Raw genomic sequence first — 19,848 nt, forward strand, 5'->3', positions numbered from 1 at the left:
TTATAGTGATTACAGCAGAATAATAGTATTCCAGGTAAACACATAATGCTTGCTTCTTAATTAAGTTATTCTAAAATAGTCATTGGAAGAGTATAAAAATGATAGTTTCAAATACTAATAATTTGTTACACTCCTGAGAGTCTTTGCAATTTTTCAAATTCCTTTCCTAGATATCATTATATTTAATTGCCATAGTAATTATGAGGTAAATAGGACCAAGGTTACTGGCCTGGTCTTACAGAATTAGAAAGCAGGGCTCACAGAGAATGTTGCTGGTAGAGCTAAGCCTGGAATCCAGCTCTTTGGTCACCTACACTAGTGTTTGTCACACCGTACATCCAGGTAACTGTTCGATGGTTTGACAAACTGTATCTCCAACCTGAAATAATTAAGTGAATGCCCTAGGGGCCCAGATTAGTTGCCATTGATTCCCATGTGTATTTTAGGTGCAGTTATACGGTTAGACAACTGGTGGTAAGGTTCCCACTTGTACCTGATTCGTGTATACTCATGGATACAGATGAGATGTCTAGTCTGTCAAATGGGAATAATCCCTTCTTAGATTACCCAAGAACATTGCTTGTGGGCCAGTTGACAGCATAGTGAGGAGAAATGAGAGAGTTCAAGACCTGTAATAATATGCTGTAAGCAAAGTCTTGAATTCTTTATTAAGAAACTGTGATTTCTTATTTAACCCTTGTGCTCACAGAACGTTTTCAGCATTAACACTAGTGTGCAGCCAGGATGTGCCAAGAAGCCCATGGGGCCTGAGGACGTTAACAGGACAGCATTAGCATGACGGGCTGTGGTCCTCCAGTCTTTTAACCTTCTCTCCTCAACTTTTCATTTTTGCTGTTTTTTCCCCTCAGCTTTGTTTGTTTGTTTGTTTTGTTTTTTGCTTTTTAGGACCACATCCATGGCATATGGAGGTTCCCAGGCTAGGGGATGAATCAGAGCTGTAGCTGCTGGCCTATATCAGAGCCACAGCAATGCAGGGTCCAAGCCACTTCTAGGACCTACATCACAGCTCACAGCAACGCTGGATCCTTAACCCATTGAGCAAGGCCAGGGACTGAACCTGCGTCCTCGTGGATGCTAGTCAGGTTCGTTAACTGCTGAGCCATGATGGGAATTCCCTCCCCAACTTTTCATTTTGAAATTTTCAAAAGTATGGAAAAGTGGTGGGGGGGGGATTCAGTGAGGCCGTGTGTGTCCTTAACCTAGGTGAAAAAATTATTAAGACTTTTGCCATATTTGTTTTAACTGGAGTGTTTTCTGAAGTATTTGTAAGTGCATTTTGTCCCCAGATACCTCAGCCTGCATCTCCTAAGAATGAAGCCATTCTCTCATGTAACCAACACTGTTGTCATATCTTTAAAAATTAATAATATGACATAATGGCTAATGTACAGTCATATCACATTTCCCCCAGTCATTTCCAAAATTAATTTTACAGTGTTCAGGGTTTGTATATTGCATTTGATTATTATGACCAGGCCAGGGATCAAACCTGTGCCACAATAATAACCAGAGTCACAGCAGTGACAGTGCTGTATCCTTAACCTGCTGAACTGCGAGGGAACTCCTCTTCAGTATTTCTCAATCTCTTAGTCTTTTAATCTGTAACAGTAGCCCCTTTGTTCAAAAAGGGGGAGCAGGGAGTTCCCATTGTGGTGCAGCAGAAGCGAATACGTCTAGTATCCATGAGGATGCGAGTTCGATCCCTGGCCTTGCTCATGTGGGTCGGGGATCCAGCGTTGCCATGAGCTGTGGTGTAGGTTGCAAACATAGCTCGGATCCTGCATTGCTGTGGCTGTGGTGTTAGGCCGGCAGCTGTAGCTCTGATTTGACCCCTAGCCTGGGAACTTCCATATGCTGTGGTGCAGCCCTAAAAAGCAAAAACGTCAAAATAAAACCTAAAAATAAATTAAAAATTTAAAAAGGAGGGGTGTGGGGGCTGAGACATGTCTTTTTTTAAGAATCTAGGCTTGTTGTCTTATACAATGTCCTGCATTTTAGATTTGTTTCCCATCATACTTAGATTCAGATAAAACTTTTTTTTGGCAAGCATGCTACGTAGCTGCTGTTATATAATATTCATTGTATCATGTCAGGAGATAAATAAGGTCAGGTGGTTCCATTAATCAGATGCTAAATTTGATCACTAGCAGAAATTTGGGTCGCTAATGGGTAAGTCCAGATTTAATGTTTGTTTCTTTTATTAACTGTGTACCATTGTTTTTATTTTTTTAAAGCTTGTATAATTAATAAAAACAATAAATACTTACGGTTTAGAAACCATGGTAGGCGTAGACTGCTGGTAGCTAGTTTTCATCTTGTCTGCCATTTCCTCTCTTTTTGAATAAATACCTCAAAGACATCTTATACTAAACATTTCCTGGGAGTTCCTGTCGTGGCGCAGTGGTTAACGAATCCGACTAGGAACCATGAGGTTGCGGGTTCGGTCCCTGCCCTTGCTCAGTGGGTTAACGATCCGGCGTTGCCGTGAGCTGTGGTGTAGGTCGCAGACGTCACTCGGATCCCGAGTTGCTGTGGCTCTGACATAGGCTGGTGGTTATAGCTCCGATTTGACCCCTAGCCTGGGAACCTCCCATATGCCGTGGGAGCAGCCCAAGAAATGGCAAAAAGACAAAAAACAAACAAACAAACAAAAAAACCCCCATTTCCTTCCACATTCCTCTTTATAACTATGCAGGAAATTTTTTACAAATGAACTGATGGGGACCCAGATCTAGAGGGAGATAAGAGTAAGCATTTGTAGAGAGAGAGTAACAGTTACACGAACATTTTTGAGCCATTACCTGTACCCTGGCACTGGGCTAATGAAGCACTTTCTGTGGATTGTCTGCACAGTAACCCAGTTGGGTAAGCAGCATCATTTCCCCATTTTACAGATTAGGAAGCTCAGGCACCGAAAGAGTGAGGATCTTGTCCAAGGACCCACACCGAGTAAGTGGTGGAGCTAGGGTTCAAATCCAGGGCTGAGTAAGTCTAGAGGCCATTTTTTGTTTACTATGCTATGCTGCCTCCGTTACTGTGCACCAGGTCTTGTACCAGACACAGTCTCGTTCCTTTTCCTGTATAATTCTCACATCAACCTGTAAGAAGCAGTCTTAAGTAGATGAAAAGTTACTTGCCCGAGGGCATATGATATCTGAACCATTTATCCTATTTTGTGGTTCTCTCCATGTTTCAGCCAAGGTCTTTAACAGCAGAGTGGTTTATCCAGCGGGGTCCCTTTTCCCACTTCCCAGCACCCACATAAACAGGAATCATGTGCTGGAAATGAAACCAGGTGGCAGAAGCAGCTGCACAACAAACAAGAGAATCCTGATCGGTTCCACATTAACCAGATGACAGGAGTGAGAGCCTTCAGTTACAGTTCGGGGACAGCAGTGAGAAATGGGATGACATTGAACCTGAAATAAATGTTGTTGAAATAAGACTGGTCTTCCAAGGGAAAGTGTTTCCTTACCGTCTGCCCTTTTACCAGAGAGGTTGTGGCAGTCTTATTTGAGTAACTTCAAACCGATGGTCCAAAGCCATGAAGAAATTTCTGAAGGAAAGTGTGATTGCTTATAGTTTCTGATGCTCATTATTGATTTCCTTTTTAGAGTTTTTTTAACATCATTACTGAGTGTATATATAATTATAGTATAATAAACTGAGAGGAGTAGAATTAATGACAGTAATATGACCTATTTTATAGGATTTTTTGAGGATTCAGTTTACACACACACACACACACACACACACACACACACACACACACGGTAGCAGAGTGCCTGACACAGAGTAGGCATTCAGTATGAAAGTTATTATCATTACATGATTAAATCATTGCATTTTGTGTTCTCACATGGTATGAGCCTGGGAACATTCCCTAAAATTAGGACAATTGGCCCCCTAACCCAGGAAAATAAACATTCCAAACACTGCCTGGCTGTTACCTAAGCTAGAGACCAGATCTCCCTTAGTGACCCTCTCTGGCACTGGCAGGAGGCGCCCTATTGCCATGGCATCTGTCATACTCTGTCTTTTTGTTTCAGGTGGTTAGCTCAACCAATGGAGAGCTGAATGTCGATGATCCCACAGGAGCCCACTCCAACGCACCAATCACAGCTCATGCCGAGGTGGAGGTAGTGGAAGAAGCTAAGTACGTTCATCTTTCAAGGGGGCTCTTGAGTTATAGATCGAAAAGTCTTTTCTCCGTCTCTTCCTCTCGTGTGCTGCTCATTTCAGAATGGATTCTTCATACTTGTATCCACAGCTTTCTTCCTTTGACCATTTTATTTTTTGCATGGTACCTTAAAGCTGCTGCTTCTTTAGCTGTGATTTCTGGGAAGACAGTCACTCTTCCTAGTCCCCGTGGGGCAAAAGACATGAACTAGAAGCATCATGTTATAAGAGCTTGTAGTCATGAGCCCCTCAGGGCCCTGTAGCCTCTTTCTCCCTAAGGTACACAGAGAAAAATCCACTTATCTAAACCATGGGCCATGCTGAACACATTCAATTTCTGGTTCTTGGCTAACCACTCTGCGTCTATAGTCCTTGACAAGGGTTTCCGAGCCATTTTGTTCTCACTTAAATGATTGTGAATTCAGAGATACTCAGATACTTCAGTCAAGAAAAATAGTCTTGTGTGGGAGTTCCTGTCGTGGCTCAGTGGTTAACAAATCCGACTAGGAACCATGAGGTTGCGGGTTCCATCCCTAGCCTTGCTCAGTGGGTTAAGGATCCGGCGTTGCTGTGAGCTGTGATGTAGGTTGCAGATGCGGCTCGGATCCCACGTTGCTGTGGCTCTGGCATAGGCTGGTGGCTACAGCTCCAATTTGACCCCTAGCCTGGGAACCCCCCATATGCCACGGGAGCGGCCCTAGGAAAGACAAAAAGACAAAAAAAAGAAGAAAGAAAAATAGTCTTGTGAATGAAAGTGTTGAGAAGAAGAGGCAATCACACTAATCCCAAGAGAGTAAGGAGGTTACCCATTCCCTTTTCTGCTTCTCGTGCATGTGAATGTCTTGCCCTGCCCATACCACCAGCCCCCTGTTGCTCTGCATGGTCTGTGTTTAAACTCTTAAAAAATGGGGTAGAAGGTGAAATAGCTGCTGATTCTGCTGCAAAAGCAGCATTTCTGTCACTTCTTTCCCTTTTTGTGCCCATCCTAACTTCAGATCCACATTTAAACTTTAGGACAGCATGAAGTAGGGAGAGAGAAGTCCTTTGCAAGTCAGTAACTACTGCCAAGTCTTCCATAGGTGACTTTTCGTATAAACTCTTTAAGAACATTCAGGCTGTCCCCGTATCTTGTTCTCAGAAGCAGACTATATCTTTATAGTGATATTGTGTCCTAAGTGATCTCTTGAGACCCCACATAGCCTAAGTACAAGCTAGGACATGTTTATGCCTCAGTAAAAGGTGGTAAGAGGCTAATCCAGACCTGTGTTCTTCCTTGCGGTTCACTTTGCATGGTTGTCCCCTGCCTACTGCTCTGCTCTGCTGCCCACCTACAAGATGAGCTCACGTTGCTTTCAAGAGTTCCTTTCCTTCGAAATCCAAGACTTGAGGATTCCTACCCAGGATAAAAAGCAGTGGGGAATGACTTGGACTCTCTAGTTGAGTCCTTGCTGACCATGGGCAGCTTTACATACTCCTCTCCTGGTTAATATAAGGCCCTAATACATAAGGAGGGTAGGGGGAGTTTTTAATGTCAGGAGGAGACCATGTTTAGTGAGAAAATGTGCTCCCTCTCAGGGACTTTGGGGATTTTAATGGTACTGACAGCTTGTCAGTTTCTGTGATAAAACTTTATTCTCCCAAATGAACAGTGTGGTACTCCCACCCTCTGAGTTTTCAACCTTGGCTGCACTTTGGAATCTCCTTGGGCATATTAGAAAATACAAATGCCTGGAGTTCCCTGGTGGCCCAGCAGTTAAGGATTTGGCATGGTCACCGCTATGCCTTGGGTTCGATCCCTGGTCCAGGAACTTCTGCATGCCATGGTCGTGGCCAAAAACAAAATGCAAATGCCTGAATCCTGGCCGGAGAGAGTCTAATTTAATTTATCAGGGACACGGCCTGACCATCTGGAATTTTTTAAGTTCAGGTGATTCAGATATGTAGCTGAGGTTAGGAACCACTGTACTAGTGTGGTCTGATCCAAACACTGCCAGGGCTTGAATGATGGCTGCACCCATTCCCACCCGACCTCACTCCCAGTTCAGTGTTGTGACTACTACGTGGAAGGCTAGAAGCTGTGCTCTGGAGTTAATAGTTTACCTTGAATACCAGGATTCAATGGGCTTTGGTCCTATAATATGCCCTATACAGATTTCTCTTTGAATCCATTTATCTCATTTCATTTTGGTAAGTGTGTACTCTAATTGTATATGTGAGTGTGGTGTTTGTGTCCTTTGTATAAGATAGGGAGCCATTCACACAAAGAGATTTCAATCTGGTGTATTCTGTTTTGGTATAATCTAAATTCTAGGATGTAAAGAGTGTTTAAAATCCCCCCATGTAGCAAAAAAGACCACTGTGCCTCTTTGCTTTGAACCTTCTGAACAATGTGGAAACAAGAGGGGAGCAATTGTATTCAACCAGATGCCACCCAAAAGCTCATAGCTTAGGACATTTTGTGTGCTGATTCACCAGTGATTTCATGAGCTACCAATCCATCTTGCCCAGGGAACTGTCAGGACACAGCCATGTGTTTTTCTTCTTGGCCTTCTATGTATGGGGGAGGTGGGGGGGTGGGAGGAGCCGTGTGTCCATCTGCTTAATCATTTTCATGGGAAGAAGTCACAGCTACAGAAGCACAAGGCATCCCAAATAGCTCCTCGCTGCACATAGCTATGATGCCATTTGTCCACGCAGCCTGCTTGTGGACAAAGGGGGGCTCTTGCCTATATTAAGATTCAACTAGGGAGTTCCCTTCATGTGGTTGACAAACCCAACTAGAACCATGAGGATGAGAGTTCGATCCCTGGCCTCGCTCAGTGAGTGGGTTAAGGATCCAGCATTGCCATAAGCTGTGGTGTAGGTCACAGACGAAGCTCAGATCCCGTGTTGCTGAGGCTGGCAGCTGTAGCTCTGATTTGATTCCTAGCCTGGGAACTTCCACATGCCTCAAGTGTGGGACCCCCCCCCCCCCCGCAAAAAAAGATCCAACTAGGGTACTAGGGAGGTAGTGTGAAACCTTCCCTTCCAGGCTTTTGACTTTGGGCTCCTTACCCAGCTTGTTTTGTGTAAAGGAGGAGAGAAATGTTTTTTGTTCTATAAACAAAATAAACATCTAACTTACCTTTTCTCTAGTTATTAGGACACATGAACTTGGTTTAAGTGTGATTGAAGGATAGTAAGGCAAGGTAGCTTTTTGGTTGATTTTTGTTATGGTAAGAACACAGGAATTTTTAATAATCCACTGGCTTTAGTTACAACTTAACAAATGTGGACCTCATTTCCCCTCAGAATTAACAAGGATGGGATTTTGGCCCTTTTCTGGCAGTTAAACCTTTATCCACAGCTGTGGTCCTCCTCACTCTCAGTCATCTCCTAATAAGAAAAAGTGTCTCTTACGTCTGTTTTCTCCTCTAGAGGAAAAGCTAACTCCTGACTGTCTTTGTCAGACATGTCGAATGTATAGAAAGGCCAGGGGCTTCTTTTTCCCTCAGAGCATTCGGGAGGTTAGCTTAACACAGTAGGTCTTCCATGGGAACCAAAATGGCCTGGCCTTGGTTTGATCGAATTCTTCCAGGCAGAATCGTATGCTCTTTCTCCTGCTACCTTCCTGGAAGTTGCCCAGGAAAGGCCACCCCTGGGGCTCCCCCCAGCTCTTCCTGTTTCGCCTTTACCCCCACAGAGTTCCAGCTGCCACCTGATGCTTCTGTCACATGCCTGCCCCCTCCACTTTAGTGTGGGGACCAAGTGGCCTGGGCCTACTCACCCTACCTTGACAGAGGACGAAACTAAACACAGACACATACTGCATGTTTGCATGGCTCACAGGGAGTCCTTCCATCTCATCTCTGTGGACTAATATCTCTCTTTCTCTCTTCCTTTCTGTGTTTTTCTCTTTACACACTCTGTAGCTGCCTGAAAATGCTCAACCTGTGGTGAGTCCTTCTCTCCAGTCCACATGCTAGGGGAGCGGACCAGGCTAGGCTGGGATTGGCAAAGCCAAACAAAATGCCTTAGGAACGCTCACTGGCTTCCAAGTGCCACCTTGTGCCATACCTACCCAGACTAGGGAATTAGATCCACAGGGTGGGGATGGGGCAGGCCCATACCCAGGAATTAATCTGTTCTTTCTTTCCTTTCCAACCCACCTCATTGCTACCTCCTCCTGTCAAAATAATAGCCTGAAGTATCTTCATTATTAGCTGAGTGAAGTTTTTCTCAAATTAATGCAGCCAGAGGTATTCCTGCTGTGGCACAATGGGATCAGCAGTGTCCCTGCAGCACCAGGACACAGGTTTGATCCCCAGGCTGGCACACTGGGTTAAAGGATCCGATGAGGTTCACAGCTGCGGCATGGATCTGATGCCTGGCCTGGGAACTCTATATGCGCAGAGCAGCCAAAAATGAAAAACAAAAAAGTAAATAATATAGCCAGATGTTATCAGACAGAGAGGGACAGAGATAGGATGACTAGGTTATATATCAGTTATATAAGCAGAATTTAACTATCACACAATTCCCAAGGACAGTTGTTGCCAGATAATCTCACATTCTATAATTTAGTCTCTAGCCTTGAAAATTCACAACTTTCAGAAAAATTCTCTGACTTTTCTTTTTGGTTCAGGTAGTTCTTCTGTCTGTAGAATACGAGTCTCTCCAAATAAGAGAGCTGCTTCTTGGGGGAGAGAAAGACGTTGTTGTTTTGAGGTTTTTGTTTGTTTTTCCTCTCTTCTCCTCTCCTCCCCTCTCCCCCCACCCTTCTCCTGTCCTTTCCTTTCCCCTCCTTATAAGAGGGTATAGTGGGCCAGGGGCTGACTTGGCTAATGAGTTATTGGATCCTGTCTTTTCCACTCCTGGGAAAGGTTCCTGGAATGCATTCTTGGGAACAGCATGAGGTATATTGATGGGGAAGCCCTAAAGACTCCTTGTTGGGTGAGGCACATTTTTGCTCTGAGACAGAGCCCCCTCCCCGCCTCTCTTCCTGGACACTGCCTGTGACTGCCCAGGTGCTCCTGAGCTAGTTGGCCTTTCGTGGGCTGGAATCGTAACTCTCCCACATCGTCTGCAGGCATGGGTATCTTCTGTGTGGTGATAACAGTCTGCTGGATGTGATGAATACCTTATTTCTTTTTGTCTGCACTGTCTGGGTTGGGAACCAGTTTCTGTACCCTGACTGTGTAAGCCAAGTTGCGTACGGGGTTTCCCCAGGGACAGGGATGTATTGAAGATAACAATTAGGTTTTATGGAGATAGAATTTGTAATAGTATAGTATCAAAGAGTACATTTGGCCTATTTATTTAGCAAACATCTGTCTGTGTAATCTGGCATTGTTGTGGTCTGTTTTTTCCTATGAGCTGTCACTCACATGATCCTAACTGCAAATAGAGGGCCTACTGTGTACTCATCCACTCTGTGCTTGGAACTCTAGGGGGTCCCCAGGCCTTCCCCAGAGAGTTTAGGTACAGTCTACTTGGAGAGGTAAGACATACACACCTGAAAGACCCCTTATGTTACTGTCCCTTCAGAGGTGACTGTTGACAGGGACAGTCAAGGAAGACTTTATGGATACTGTGGGGCTTGAACCAGATATTAGAGCAAGGGAAGAGAGTACAGGTACAGCAAAGGAGAGAAGCACAGACAAGGAAAAGCTGAGGGAGAGCCATTCAAAGAATCAGCTGGAAGAAAACCCAGGACCCAAGAAGGGCTCATCATCATTTGCCATCATTCTCTTCTGAGAGTAAGACATCCGTACAGTCAGTCAGTGGGCTCTGTCTGAGGTTGGACCAAGTTACCAGGTCCTACTGCTGGTAGTCGTCACAGAAACCAAAGAGCTGAAGAATAGACTGTGGAGCCTGTTTCCTCATGGGTAGAGTTGTTGAAAGTTTCTGCGATTGCTGAAGCTTTAACCGCAGTAACTAGCAAAAATTAATCTAGGGCTCTAAAGCACAGCTTACATTCTCCTCCAATCAGCTGAATTTAGCATTGCACATCAGGATATGGTATGCTTATAAACAGACATTAATTCTTTTTTTTTTTTTTTTTTTTTAGTCTTTTTGCCATTTCTTAGGTCACTCCTGTGGCATATGAAGGTTCCCAGGCTAGGGGTCCAATTGGAGCTGTAGCCGCTGGCCTATACCACAGCCACAGCAACACAGGATCTGAGCCATGTCTGCGACCTATACCACGGCAACGCCGGATCCTTAACCCACTGAGCAAGACCAGGTATCGAACCCTCAACCTCATGGTTCCTAGTTGGATTCGTTAACCACTGAGCCACGATGGGAACTCCAGACATTAATTCTTATGAGTTGCCTTGGAGGAGGTAAAAAAGAATTGTATCATCATTTGAAATGAACCAAAACAGTATTTCCAACTTTTAAATTATTGTTCTTACTTAAAAACACAAAATCATCATTTTAGCATCCTCCAAAAAGACTTAGATATTGACTTAAATGTTAGTGATCTCTGTGAAAATCATGGTTAACTGAGAACAGGTAACTCTATTGAAATATCGATGCTCCCGTGAGATGTAATTTGCCTTCTTTAATAATTTCTGGACATTCAACTTGGAAAAATGTCTTTTTTGTAAAGCATAAGTACAAAAAAAGACCTTTTAAAAAAAAATCTAGGAGTTCCCGTCGTGGCGCAGTGGTTAATGAATCTGACTAGGAACCATGAGGTTGCAGGTTCGGTCCCTGCCCTTGCTCAGTGGGTTAAGGATCCGGCATTGCCGTGAGCTGTGGTGTAGGTCGCAGACGTGGCTCGGATCTCGCATTGCTGTGGCTCTGGCGTAGGCTGGCGGCTACAGCTCCGATTAGACCCCTAGACTTGGGAACCTCCACATGTCATGGGAGTGGCCCTAGAAAAGGCAAAAAGGCAAAAAAAAAAAAAAAAAAAAAAAATCCATCCCCAGAGATTCCATTGAGGACTGTTTTAAACAATCAAAAGTGTTGGTAGTTTTTATTTAAAAGAATTTATTCAGTCACTAAATACTCAGGACACTTTGTTTAGTGACTGTATTGATACCCACTAATAGTAAATAACATGTCATTGATTCTCTTAGAAATTGTTTATTCAGACCCTCTGAAGCTCCTGTTTCTAAAATCTCCATGCTTACTTCATTCAGATATGGTTAAATCCCATCATTTTGTCAGTGAAAGCATTTATTTCTGCATTCTAAGAAACTTTCTCCACAGGTTTAGTAACTAATCCACTGGGTGTGGAAATACCATGGGGTCTGACTTAAAAGGGAGGGAATCCTAGCTACAGCGGAGGAAATAAGCAACAGCTCTTTCTTTCTGTATGGCTATTTTGGGCATTAAATTCAGGATTAGGCAGAAGACCCAAAGATAGTTTTCTGAGAAAAGCTTTTCTTTCAAGGGTCCAGCAAGTCTGAGTTATATGTTTCCAGTGTTACTTCCTCCATCATATGGCATCGTTGATTCATCCACCACCTTCTACCCCTCACGTTCTCACTGCCTATGTGTCAGCTTCCTAGAAAGGACCTATCTTTTGCACCAGCCATGCCACAGCCCTCAGTCACCCCCTTCTGGAATAGTTGCTGCCTAATAAGCAAGAGACGCTTTCTATTCCAAAGACAGCAGTACAGAGGGGGTACTCAGGCTAAGGATGTGGCAGAGCTGTGGCTATGACCCAACAGGCAGCACTTAGAGGGCTTATGAAGGGATCGGGCCCCGACCACCCCCCTAAACAGGGCCAGTCCTTGCACCTAGTCGGGCACATCAGTAGCAGTCTCAGGAAGCTAAGTGGAGGAGGACTCTGCAACCAGATGCTTCCTGGTGATCAGCTGTGGCATTGATCCTCTCCGAAGGAAGAGTGGGCCGTGCTGATTTTAAGTCAAGAGACCTGGACTTACACAGTTAGCAGAGTCAGGGCTTCTCCTGCCTCCTCCAGGTAGCTGGCGGGGGGCGGGGATGAAGGGCAGAGAGAATCCTTAATCCTTCGCTGGTAGCATTGTGAGAGCTTCCTAGAGTTCCAAACATCATATTTTTTGTGGCGTTTGTTTGCCGTAGCTTAGCCTCCATACCCACGGACCACTGAAGTTACCTTAAATAATTTTGCCTTCTGTATCAAGGGGCAGACAATGCTGGCTATTCTTAGGCAGCCCTGAGGACCGCCAGCCTTGGTTCAAGACAAAAATCTGACATCCAGATTGGGGTGTTAGACTAGGAAATAAGCCTTCTTTATCCTTCTTCCAAAATCATCTCTTTCAGCCCTGCCTGGCCTGCAGTGCTTTGGTAATTAGGTTTGGAAAAAAGCAGCTCTTTCCGTTGGCTTTCCCAGAAGACTTCCCACTGCCTCCAGTGTGTATGCTGTAGAGGGTGGGAGGCCCTGTGGGTGGGTGTCAGGGGAAAATTCCACCCCTGCCATAAACTGAGGCAGACAGAAATCCGTCGGAAGCTGCAGGCCTCCCTCACTGACTTGTGCTGTTCCTTGTGCTCCAGGTGCTGCTGCTTCTTTAAGAGGAAAAGGAAGAAGACTGCTCAGCGCCACAAGTGACCAGTGCCTCCCAGGAGTCCTCAGGCCCTGGGGACTCTGACCCGATTGCACCCGCAGCTCCTGCCATTTCTCATTGGAAGGGACTCCTCTGTGGGGGAGGGTGGAGATCCAAACCAAAAAGAAGAAAACAGATGCCCCCAGAAGGAGCCAGTGTGGGCAGCCAGGGCCCAGTGGATGGGAGGCTATCCCTACCTGCCTAAGGCTCTGAGCAGGTCCCAGAGCCGTGGGCCCTCCACCACTTGCCCTTGGGGCTGCCTGGTTGACTCTCCCTCCTATTGTTTACAGTGAAGGTGTCATTCACAAAAACTCAAGGACTACTATTCTCTTCCCTCCCCTTAGTTTACTCCTGGTTCTTGCCCCACCCTCAGCCCTCTCCAGCGGAAAAGCTAATGAGTTGAAGGCTTTGTCCGCTGAAGGAGCTTAAGAGGCTGGGGGTGTGGCCAAGAAGGTAGGGGGAAGATGCAGGCCTGGGCTGGAGAGGGCCCATTCCCACCTACCGGCTGCGTCTGGCAGTGTGGCTCTCTCTTCCTGGGCACCTGTGCAGCCTCCATCCCCAGCTGGCCCGGGGGCTGCAGGTTACTCCCTCCTTCCCTTTTGTGAAGTTACACTGTAGGACACAAGCTGTGAGAAATCTGCAGTCTACTGTCCCTGTGTGTTAACGTTCTTAGCTTTCTTGACAAGCAAACTCTGTTCTCCAGTCGTAGAACGTTGCGAATTGTTCTGAGCAAAGGAAAAACTGACTTTATTGCACTTTTGGTTTTTTTTTTTTTTTTTTAAACAAAAAACATGGCAGATGCATATTGTGTCTGGTTATCTTCGGAGTTTTACTTTTTTTTCTGTTTTGAGGGGGATGGGGCCAGCCAAGCCATTCAGAAAGAATATGGGTCCAGAGGACATTCTCAATGGAAAGAGTTGGGTCCGCAGCACCCAGAAGAGAAGCCAAACTCTCTGTCATTCTGAGTGAACACTCGGGTTGGCAAGGAAACATACTTGAATTTTCATTCATCTTCTCAGCTGTTGTAGAATGTCCCTACCAGAGCCTCTTGACCTCATCAACCTGCAGTTTGGACAGTCCAGCTCTCCAGCACGTGGGATGAGCCAGCCAAGCCAGACTGTGACCAGGAGACAGTTCATCCCAGAGACGGAGATGCTTGACTCAAAAATCTGAAATGTCTCTTTCATCCACTGCCAGGGATTTCCAACTAGATAGCCATGTGACTTCCTTAATGACTTGGGGGACAAAATTGAAGCAGTACCACCATATTGCCACTAGTGGACAAGAAGGAAAGTGATCCTGCCTTCCAGCTGCCAGAGGAACCTCAGGATTTGGCTCATCACAGGGCCGGGAAATAAAATTGGTGTGTACTTTTTGCCCCAATAGCTGAGTTACCGCATTTGGGCTGGTCTGTCTCATCAGAAACCAAGCACCTGCAGATTTCCTCCCAGCAGGTCCCTAGCAGCAGGCTTAGGACTCAGCACATGGGGCTGTAGTAAACAGGAGGGTAAGATTGGTTTATGCTGGAAAATTCCAGGGGAAACGAGGCTGAAATGAAAGGTCTGAAATTGCCTTCTCACTTGAACATAGGCTCCTGCCAGATAAGACGGCCACACAACCAGAGCTTGTTCTCCTAGTGCACTCTCTGCCTCCCACGGTGTGGTCACACGACATGCTGCCATGAAGAGTCTTGGTTCCTCGTCCACTGCTTGAAAAGTCACTGATGTATGGAGTTAGTCTTCTCATGCTTGACTTGCATTTGAGTTGAGTGGCTTATCCACACAGTGACCTTTTATTCCAGATGTGATAGTGGAGAAAGGATTAATTACATCAGGGAATGAAGTCTTGGATCTGGGAGTAGAGAGAGCTAGCCATGGAGGACAATGGCTGGTGACTTAGTCTGGGGGTTTGGGGAACGCAGAAATCACTGCTTCTGGCTCAAGGTGTAGGGCTGTCTTTTGGACTGGAGGATGTGGGCATACTTTCTGGCAGTTGTTGTTGCCTACCAAGTCCCTTGATGTATCTTATGTGGAGCAGAAATAGCAGCAGTAGTGTGGATCAGAGCTACTGTGCTTCAACTGTGCTCCATTGGGCCTTGGCTAGGCAGTATCACTCCAAACCTGCCTCGCTCATGCAAGGATTGTAATCTTTCATTTATTTAGAAGAAAATTTCCTATAAGCAAAATGGAATGGCTGGGAGACGCAGTGTCACATCCCTTCCTCACAAGGATTTAAAATATTGGGGTTTGCCCCCTTGTCATTAGCTATTAAGGCACTATCACTGAAAACTTATATAGTTTTTCATTTGGCATTTGGGTAACTCTGACTTCTTATATAGAATCTTAACTTCCACATCCCTGTATAGAAAATGTCGTGCCTCTCAAGGAAGGACAAAGGGAACTGGTGATGACGCCTGGAGCATCCCTGGCACTGCGTATCCCACTAAGCGCCTGCCTGCTCCCACTTCCTCAAAAAAGCAAAGGCAGTTACCAGCTTGGCTGCAGGGCAAGCCCTCTTATAGCTCGCTTTGTGACCTTTTGGGGCATCTTGAATTTTTTTTAAGAGGCTAGCTCTTGAGGGATTGAACCTGAGCAGTTGTGGGGGGGGCGGTTTCCTTTCTAATGCACTATTCTCACTCGCTGTCCCCCCCCACCAAAACTCTTATTAGATGTTTGATTTCTCATAATAAAGGTGAAGAGCCCAAGTCCTTCTGGCATGCATGGTAATGGTGATCCTTCCATGGCCATGGGCACTCCAAGGTGGTCCCACACCTTTTAGAGATCCTGTTGTGATCTTCCTTAAAATTAAAAAAAGGATTCTCGTTGTGGCGCAGTGGTTAACGAATCCGACTAGGAACCATGAGGTTGTGGGTTCAATCCCTGGCCTCGCTCAGTAGGTTAAGGATCCGGCGTTGCCGTGAGCTGTGGTGTAGGTCGCAGATGTGGCTCGGATCTCGCATTGCTGTGGCTCTGGTGTAGGCCGGCGACTACAGCTCCTATTTAACCACTCGCCTGGGAACCTCCATATGCCGCGGGAAGCGGCCCTAGAAAAGGCAAAAAAAAAAAAAAAAAAAAGACCAAAAAAATAAATAAAATGAATAATTTGGCCATCAGTTGCATCTCAGTCAGCAGATCCCATCAGGGCTCCCTCCCAGTCAGCAGATCCCATAGGGGCTCCCTCAGCCCCGTTGCTACAGTTGCTTAACTATTCCTCAACCAAGCCCTTGGGATTGGGCATTCCCCTCCACCCACCGCCCACCCCCACCCACTTGCTCTATAGGTTTTGAGCTTCCTCCACTTCACAGCCATGATGCCCAGGGGTCTTTTCCTTTGGGATTGATGCCATCGTTTCTGAGTTAGCATTATGCTGTGACAATATTAGGAGTTCTCCCAAGCCCTGCAGTCCTCAGGCATTGCTTCCTGAGCAGATTGAGGCAAGCAGGCCAGGAATCCACCATGACATAAAGGGTCCGTCCTTTATGACCAGTGTGTGACTGTGCAGTCTAAGCAGGTACAGGTCAATCACTTGCTATGCACCCCTTGACGTTTCCCAGTGATCTCACTCCAGGCTGCTCCACAGGGATGGCCCTGGTGTGCCAGCAGCAGCATGCTTTCAGGACTGTCTTAATTAACATCCTCCTGCCACTTGGGGTCTGTCTAGGAGGAAACAAGGTCTAGGAAGGTACAAAGCCAGGTGGCTAGGTTGGCCTTCAGTTAGAGCCCCATTTTACTTCAGAATGCAGGGCAATGGAAGAAAGCAGGATCCTGAGGTTTCCAGTAGAAGTGCTGGCCTGTTCATTCTCAGTGAACTCCAAGTTCATGGTAACAGCCCCTGCCATTAGCCAGAAGAGTTGTCCAGTACCTTTCAACTCAGTTCACTGGAAATGTACATTGGGAGTACATATTCAGTGTTGGTTCTCAGTGTTAGTAACCACTTCTGTCCTCAGAAATGAGTGATGGTAACATTGTGTCAGAGTGGTTACTGAAGATCATAGCCTTAACTTTTTTTATGCAAAAGATATAACCTGTTCCCCCTCCCAGTGAGCAGCATGGCCTGCATTTTTTCAAAAATAAGTACTTCCATGGCAGCCTAGAAAGAATCTCCTCTAAGGAACTTCATCTTTTTCCTCATACATCTCCCATGTCCCAGTCACCTCTTCCATCTTCATAGTTAAACCAGTTTTCATTCCAGTGAATCACCCTGACAATGTTGTCTCTAGTGTCAGGGCCATGTTAGCGCTAGAATTTATCAGATCAGGAGCTCACGGTGCCATACAGGCGACATTGCTGTTGCCAGGCCACTGCCACCATCCCTACCATTGCCCTGAGGTGGGCAGATGAATTCTAAAAACTCTTAGTGAGCCAGGATGACTAGGCACCCCATTTGGATTGGCCTGAGCAACAGGTACTTGTCTCTGGGGTTCTTGCTTCTGCTGACTCCAGGGCCCCAGGAAAGTCCCATAGAGAGGTTGATAGCCCAGTCTTCCCCACGATGGGTTGGTTTTGTTTTCTTGGGTGGTTGGTTGTTTTTTGGTGGGGGAGGGGAGTGATTTTGTTTCTGAATAAGAGAAGAAACTATGGCCCCTGTGAGGGTTTGCAGAGTTTTTAGCAGTGTTTTAGCCACAAATAAGGAATCTTCGAAGTCTTTGATCAATTAAGCCGTCTTAAAAGTATGTTTTTCCTAATTCCTTTTGCAGGTGACTGAGTGCAAAAGAGTAGCTTTCTCCATTGTATTCAAAATAGTAAGTAGGTTCCCTGGATATAGACAGTAGTAGTTGACATATTTTCTCAAAAAGCAACTAGGAAGTCCACTCCAGTATTTGTAGCTCAGCTTGTATTACAAAGGAAAAAGTGAACATATACTCCATATATTTCTAGTTTGATTACCAAACTTAATGTTAGAAAAGAACCTCAGTTCTGTGGACAGAATTGATTTTGTCGTTTTTCTTCTTTTACTCCTCACAGTCATCTCTCCAGTGCCATCGCCACCTTCAGAGCAGATGGTTATCCATGGTTATAAACGGGGATGCCGTGCAGTCATCCCGGTAACACACATGAGAGGACAGCTGTCCTGACTGCCCTTTCCTCACAAGTCCCCTCTCTCAGGGCACATGAGACATGGTCAGTGTTCCTCTTCTGAGCTCCAGACCAAATCCCAGGCCAGCCCTTAAACCGAAAGCTTTTTAAAGAGGCCTGTCAGTCTTTCAGGAATGTCTCAGGAAGGTGAGCCATTTCTTTGGGGAGGGGGGAATATATTTACAGATGGGTGTGTCTGGTTGAATTTGTATGTGTGTGGGTGTGTGTGCGCACGTGCTCACTCATCTGTGCATTTCACTTCCATAGACTCACAGCCCAGGCTGCTGGGACTGTGTGTTCCTAAATATTCCGGGAAATAAGTAACAAGTGAGTTTCTCAAACTAATGTGGCAGCAAGCTGGCTCTGGGAATGAGCCCCATTTATTAAGCAGAAGAGTAAACAGAAAAGATAGAGATGAAACCAAAAATATTATAAGCCCCCCAATGGAAAATAATGTTGATTCATCAATTCCCATTGGATGTATTATGTGCTCTAATTTATTATGTTTATTATTTTGCCTATTTCTTTAATCTTTGCCCGTTGTACTTTTAAACATGTTGGGATACTGATTGCAATTCTGAAAGCCGAGATAATGTATAAATTAGCTGTGGAAATCAGTTTTAATTGATGCGTGGATGTGTTTGATTATTGTTAAATGCCTTTTTTAACCTTTTATTTTAGATATGTAATATCTAATTGTTTCATAAACCCTGGCACTGGTCTGCAAAGCTCAGCTGTGAAAATGAAACTTGTAGTATTTTTAAACATGAATGTCAATTTCAAGTGTATTTGAAATGGTTCCTCCAGGAGAGAGATTTATACACCATTTAGTAAAAACTCCTCTGCAGAGGAAGTAGCCTTCTTTGTAGAAAATGGAGATGGGCCTTGCTAATTGTCTCAGAGTAGCCCGTTTCCTAGGGCACCATGGAAAACATAAATGTGATCTTTACGAATACCTCTTCTCCAGTCTGGGGAGGAAAGGACTCAGTTTGCACCCTTTTTGTATGTAAAATAAAATGTCTTACCTTTCTTGGCTAATTTTGCTTGTTTGGTTGGTTGGTTTGCCTGGTTTTACTGTCTCCTGGTTCATTTGTAACTAAGAATCCAGCTAGGACTAACTTTGATATGATTCAAGGCTCCAGTGAGTGAAAATAATGCCTGATACTTTGGCATTCTTGCTCCATTCTTCTGGGTTGAACATTGCCCTCTCCTATGGGTTACTCTAAAAATAAACATTGCTGGAGTTCCCCTCTTGTCGCAGGGAAACGAATCTGACTAGAAACCATGAAGTTGCCGGTTCCATCCCTGGCCTTGCTCAGTGGGTTAAGGATCTGGCGTTGCTGTGAGCTGTGGTGTAGGTCACAGGTGGGGCTTGGATCTGGCGTTGCTGTGGCTCTGGCTTAGGCCGGCAGCTATAGCTCCGATTCGACCCCTAGCCTGGGAACCTCCATGTGTCGTGGGTGTGGCCCTAAAAAAAAAAAAAAAAAAAAAAGACGAAAAAAAAAAACCCAGCAAATGTCATTTGTGTTTGAGAAAACTGTTGAAGCTCTGAAGACCACCTGCAGTGACCTCAGTGTAAGAAAGGACAAGGTAATGTCAGGGGCCATGCATAACTTCAGAATCAGGTTGGCACCTTATATAAAGACCAAATTGCTGAGGTGAACAATGGAAAAGGAGCCATGTCTACCTAAGATCAGGGCTGTGAAGACCAGGAATTGCTATGAAGTTAGTATTTGAAAATCAGTTACTTAATGCTATGGTTCCCAGTTTCAGAAAGATGTCAGTGTGCGGGGGTTTTTTTGGCCGGAGGATGTAAGACTCCCAGTTCTTAAGTATATGTGTTGTCGACTGTTGGGAACAACAAGTCTGTTTGGAGACCTGAGATACTGCTTGGGGACATCTGACTACTATCCCTGACTTTCCTGGAGGTTTCTAGAGAAGGGAGACTAAACTTAAGATTGTTGCAGGTATTGTTTCCCATCTCATTTCTAACAGTGATGCTGTTCCAATCAATATTTGTTGTGCACTTAGCCCTGCAGCAGTTAGGAGAGCTGTAT

At 45.2% G+C, this 19,848-nt stretch overlaps 1 protein-coding gene across 4 annotated transcripts in view; it reads left to right on the plus strand.

Moving 5' to 3' along the window:
• CSNK1G1 (casein kinase 1 gamma 1) overlaps window positions 1-18,829 on the plus strand; it is a 194,006-nt gene extending 175,177 nt beyond the window's left edge. For 2 of the 4 annotated variants that reach the window (XR_002344535.1, XR_002344536.1), the window contains 3 exons: window positions 4,071-4,177; window positions 12,667-14,079; window positions 17,681-18,829. Coding sequence is in view for 2 of the 4 variants with exons in the window: in XM_021093859.1 (XP_020949518.1) it covers window positions 4,071-4,177; window positions 12,667-12,721 (162 nt within the window). In the remaining 2 variants the exon portion in view is untranslated. Of the gene's footprint in view, window positions 1-4,070; window positions 4,178-12,666 lie in introns of all 4 variants that reach the window. The other 2 variants (XM_021093859.1, XM_005659506.3) reach the window with 1 other exon arrangement.

Source organism: Sus scrofa, chromosome 1 (genome assembly GCF_000003025.6).
Source record: "Sus scrofa isolate TJ Tabasco breed Duroc chromosome 1, Sscrofa11.1, whole genome shotgun sequence".
NCBI classification, from domain to species: Eukaryota; Metazoa; Chordata; class Mammalia; order Artiodactyla; family Suidae; genus Sus; species Sus scrofa.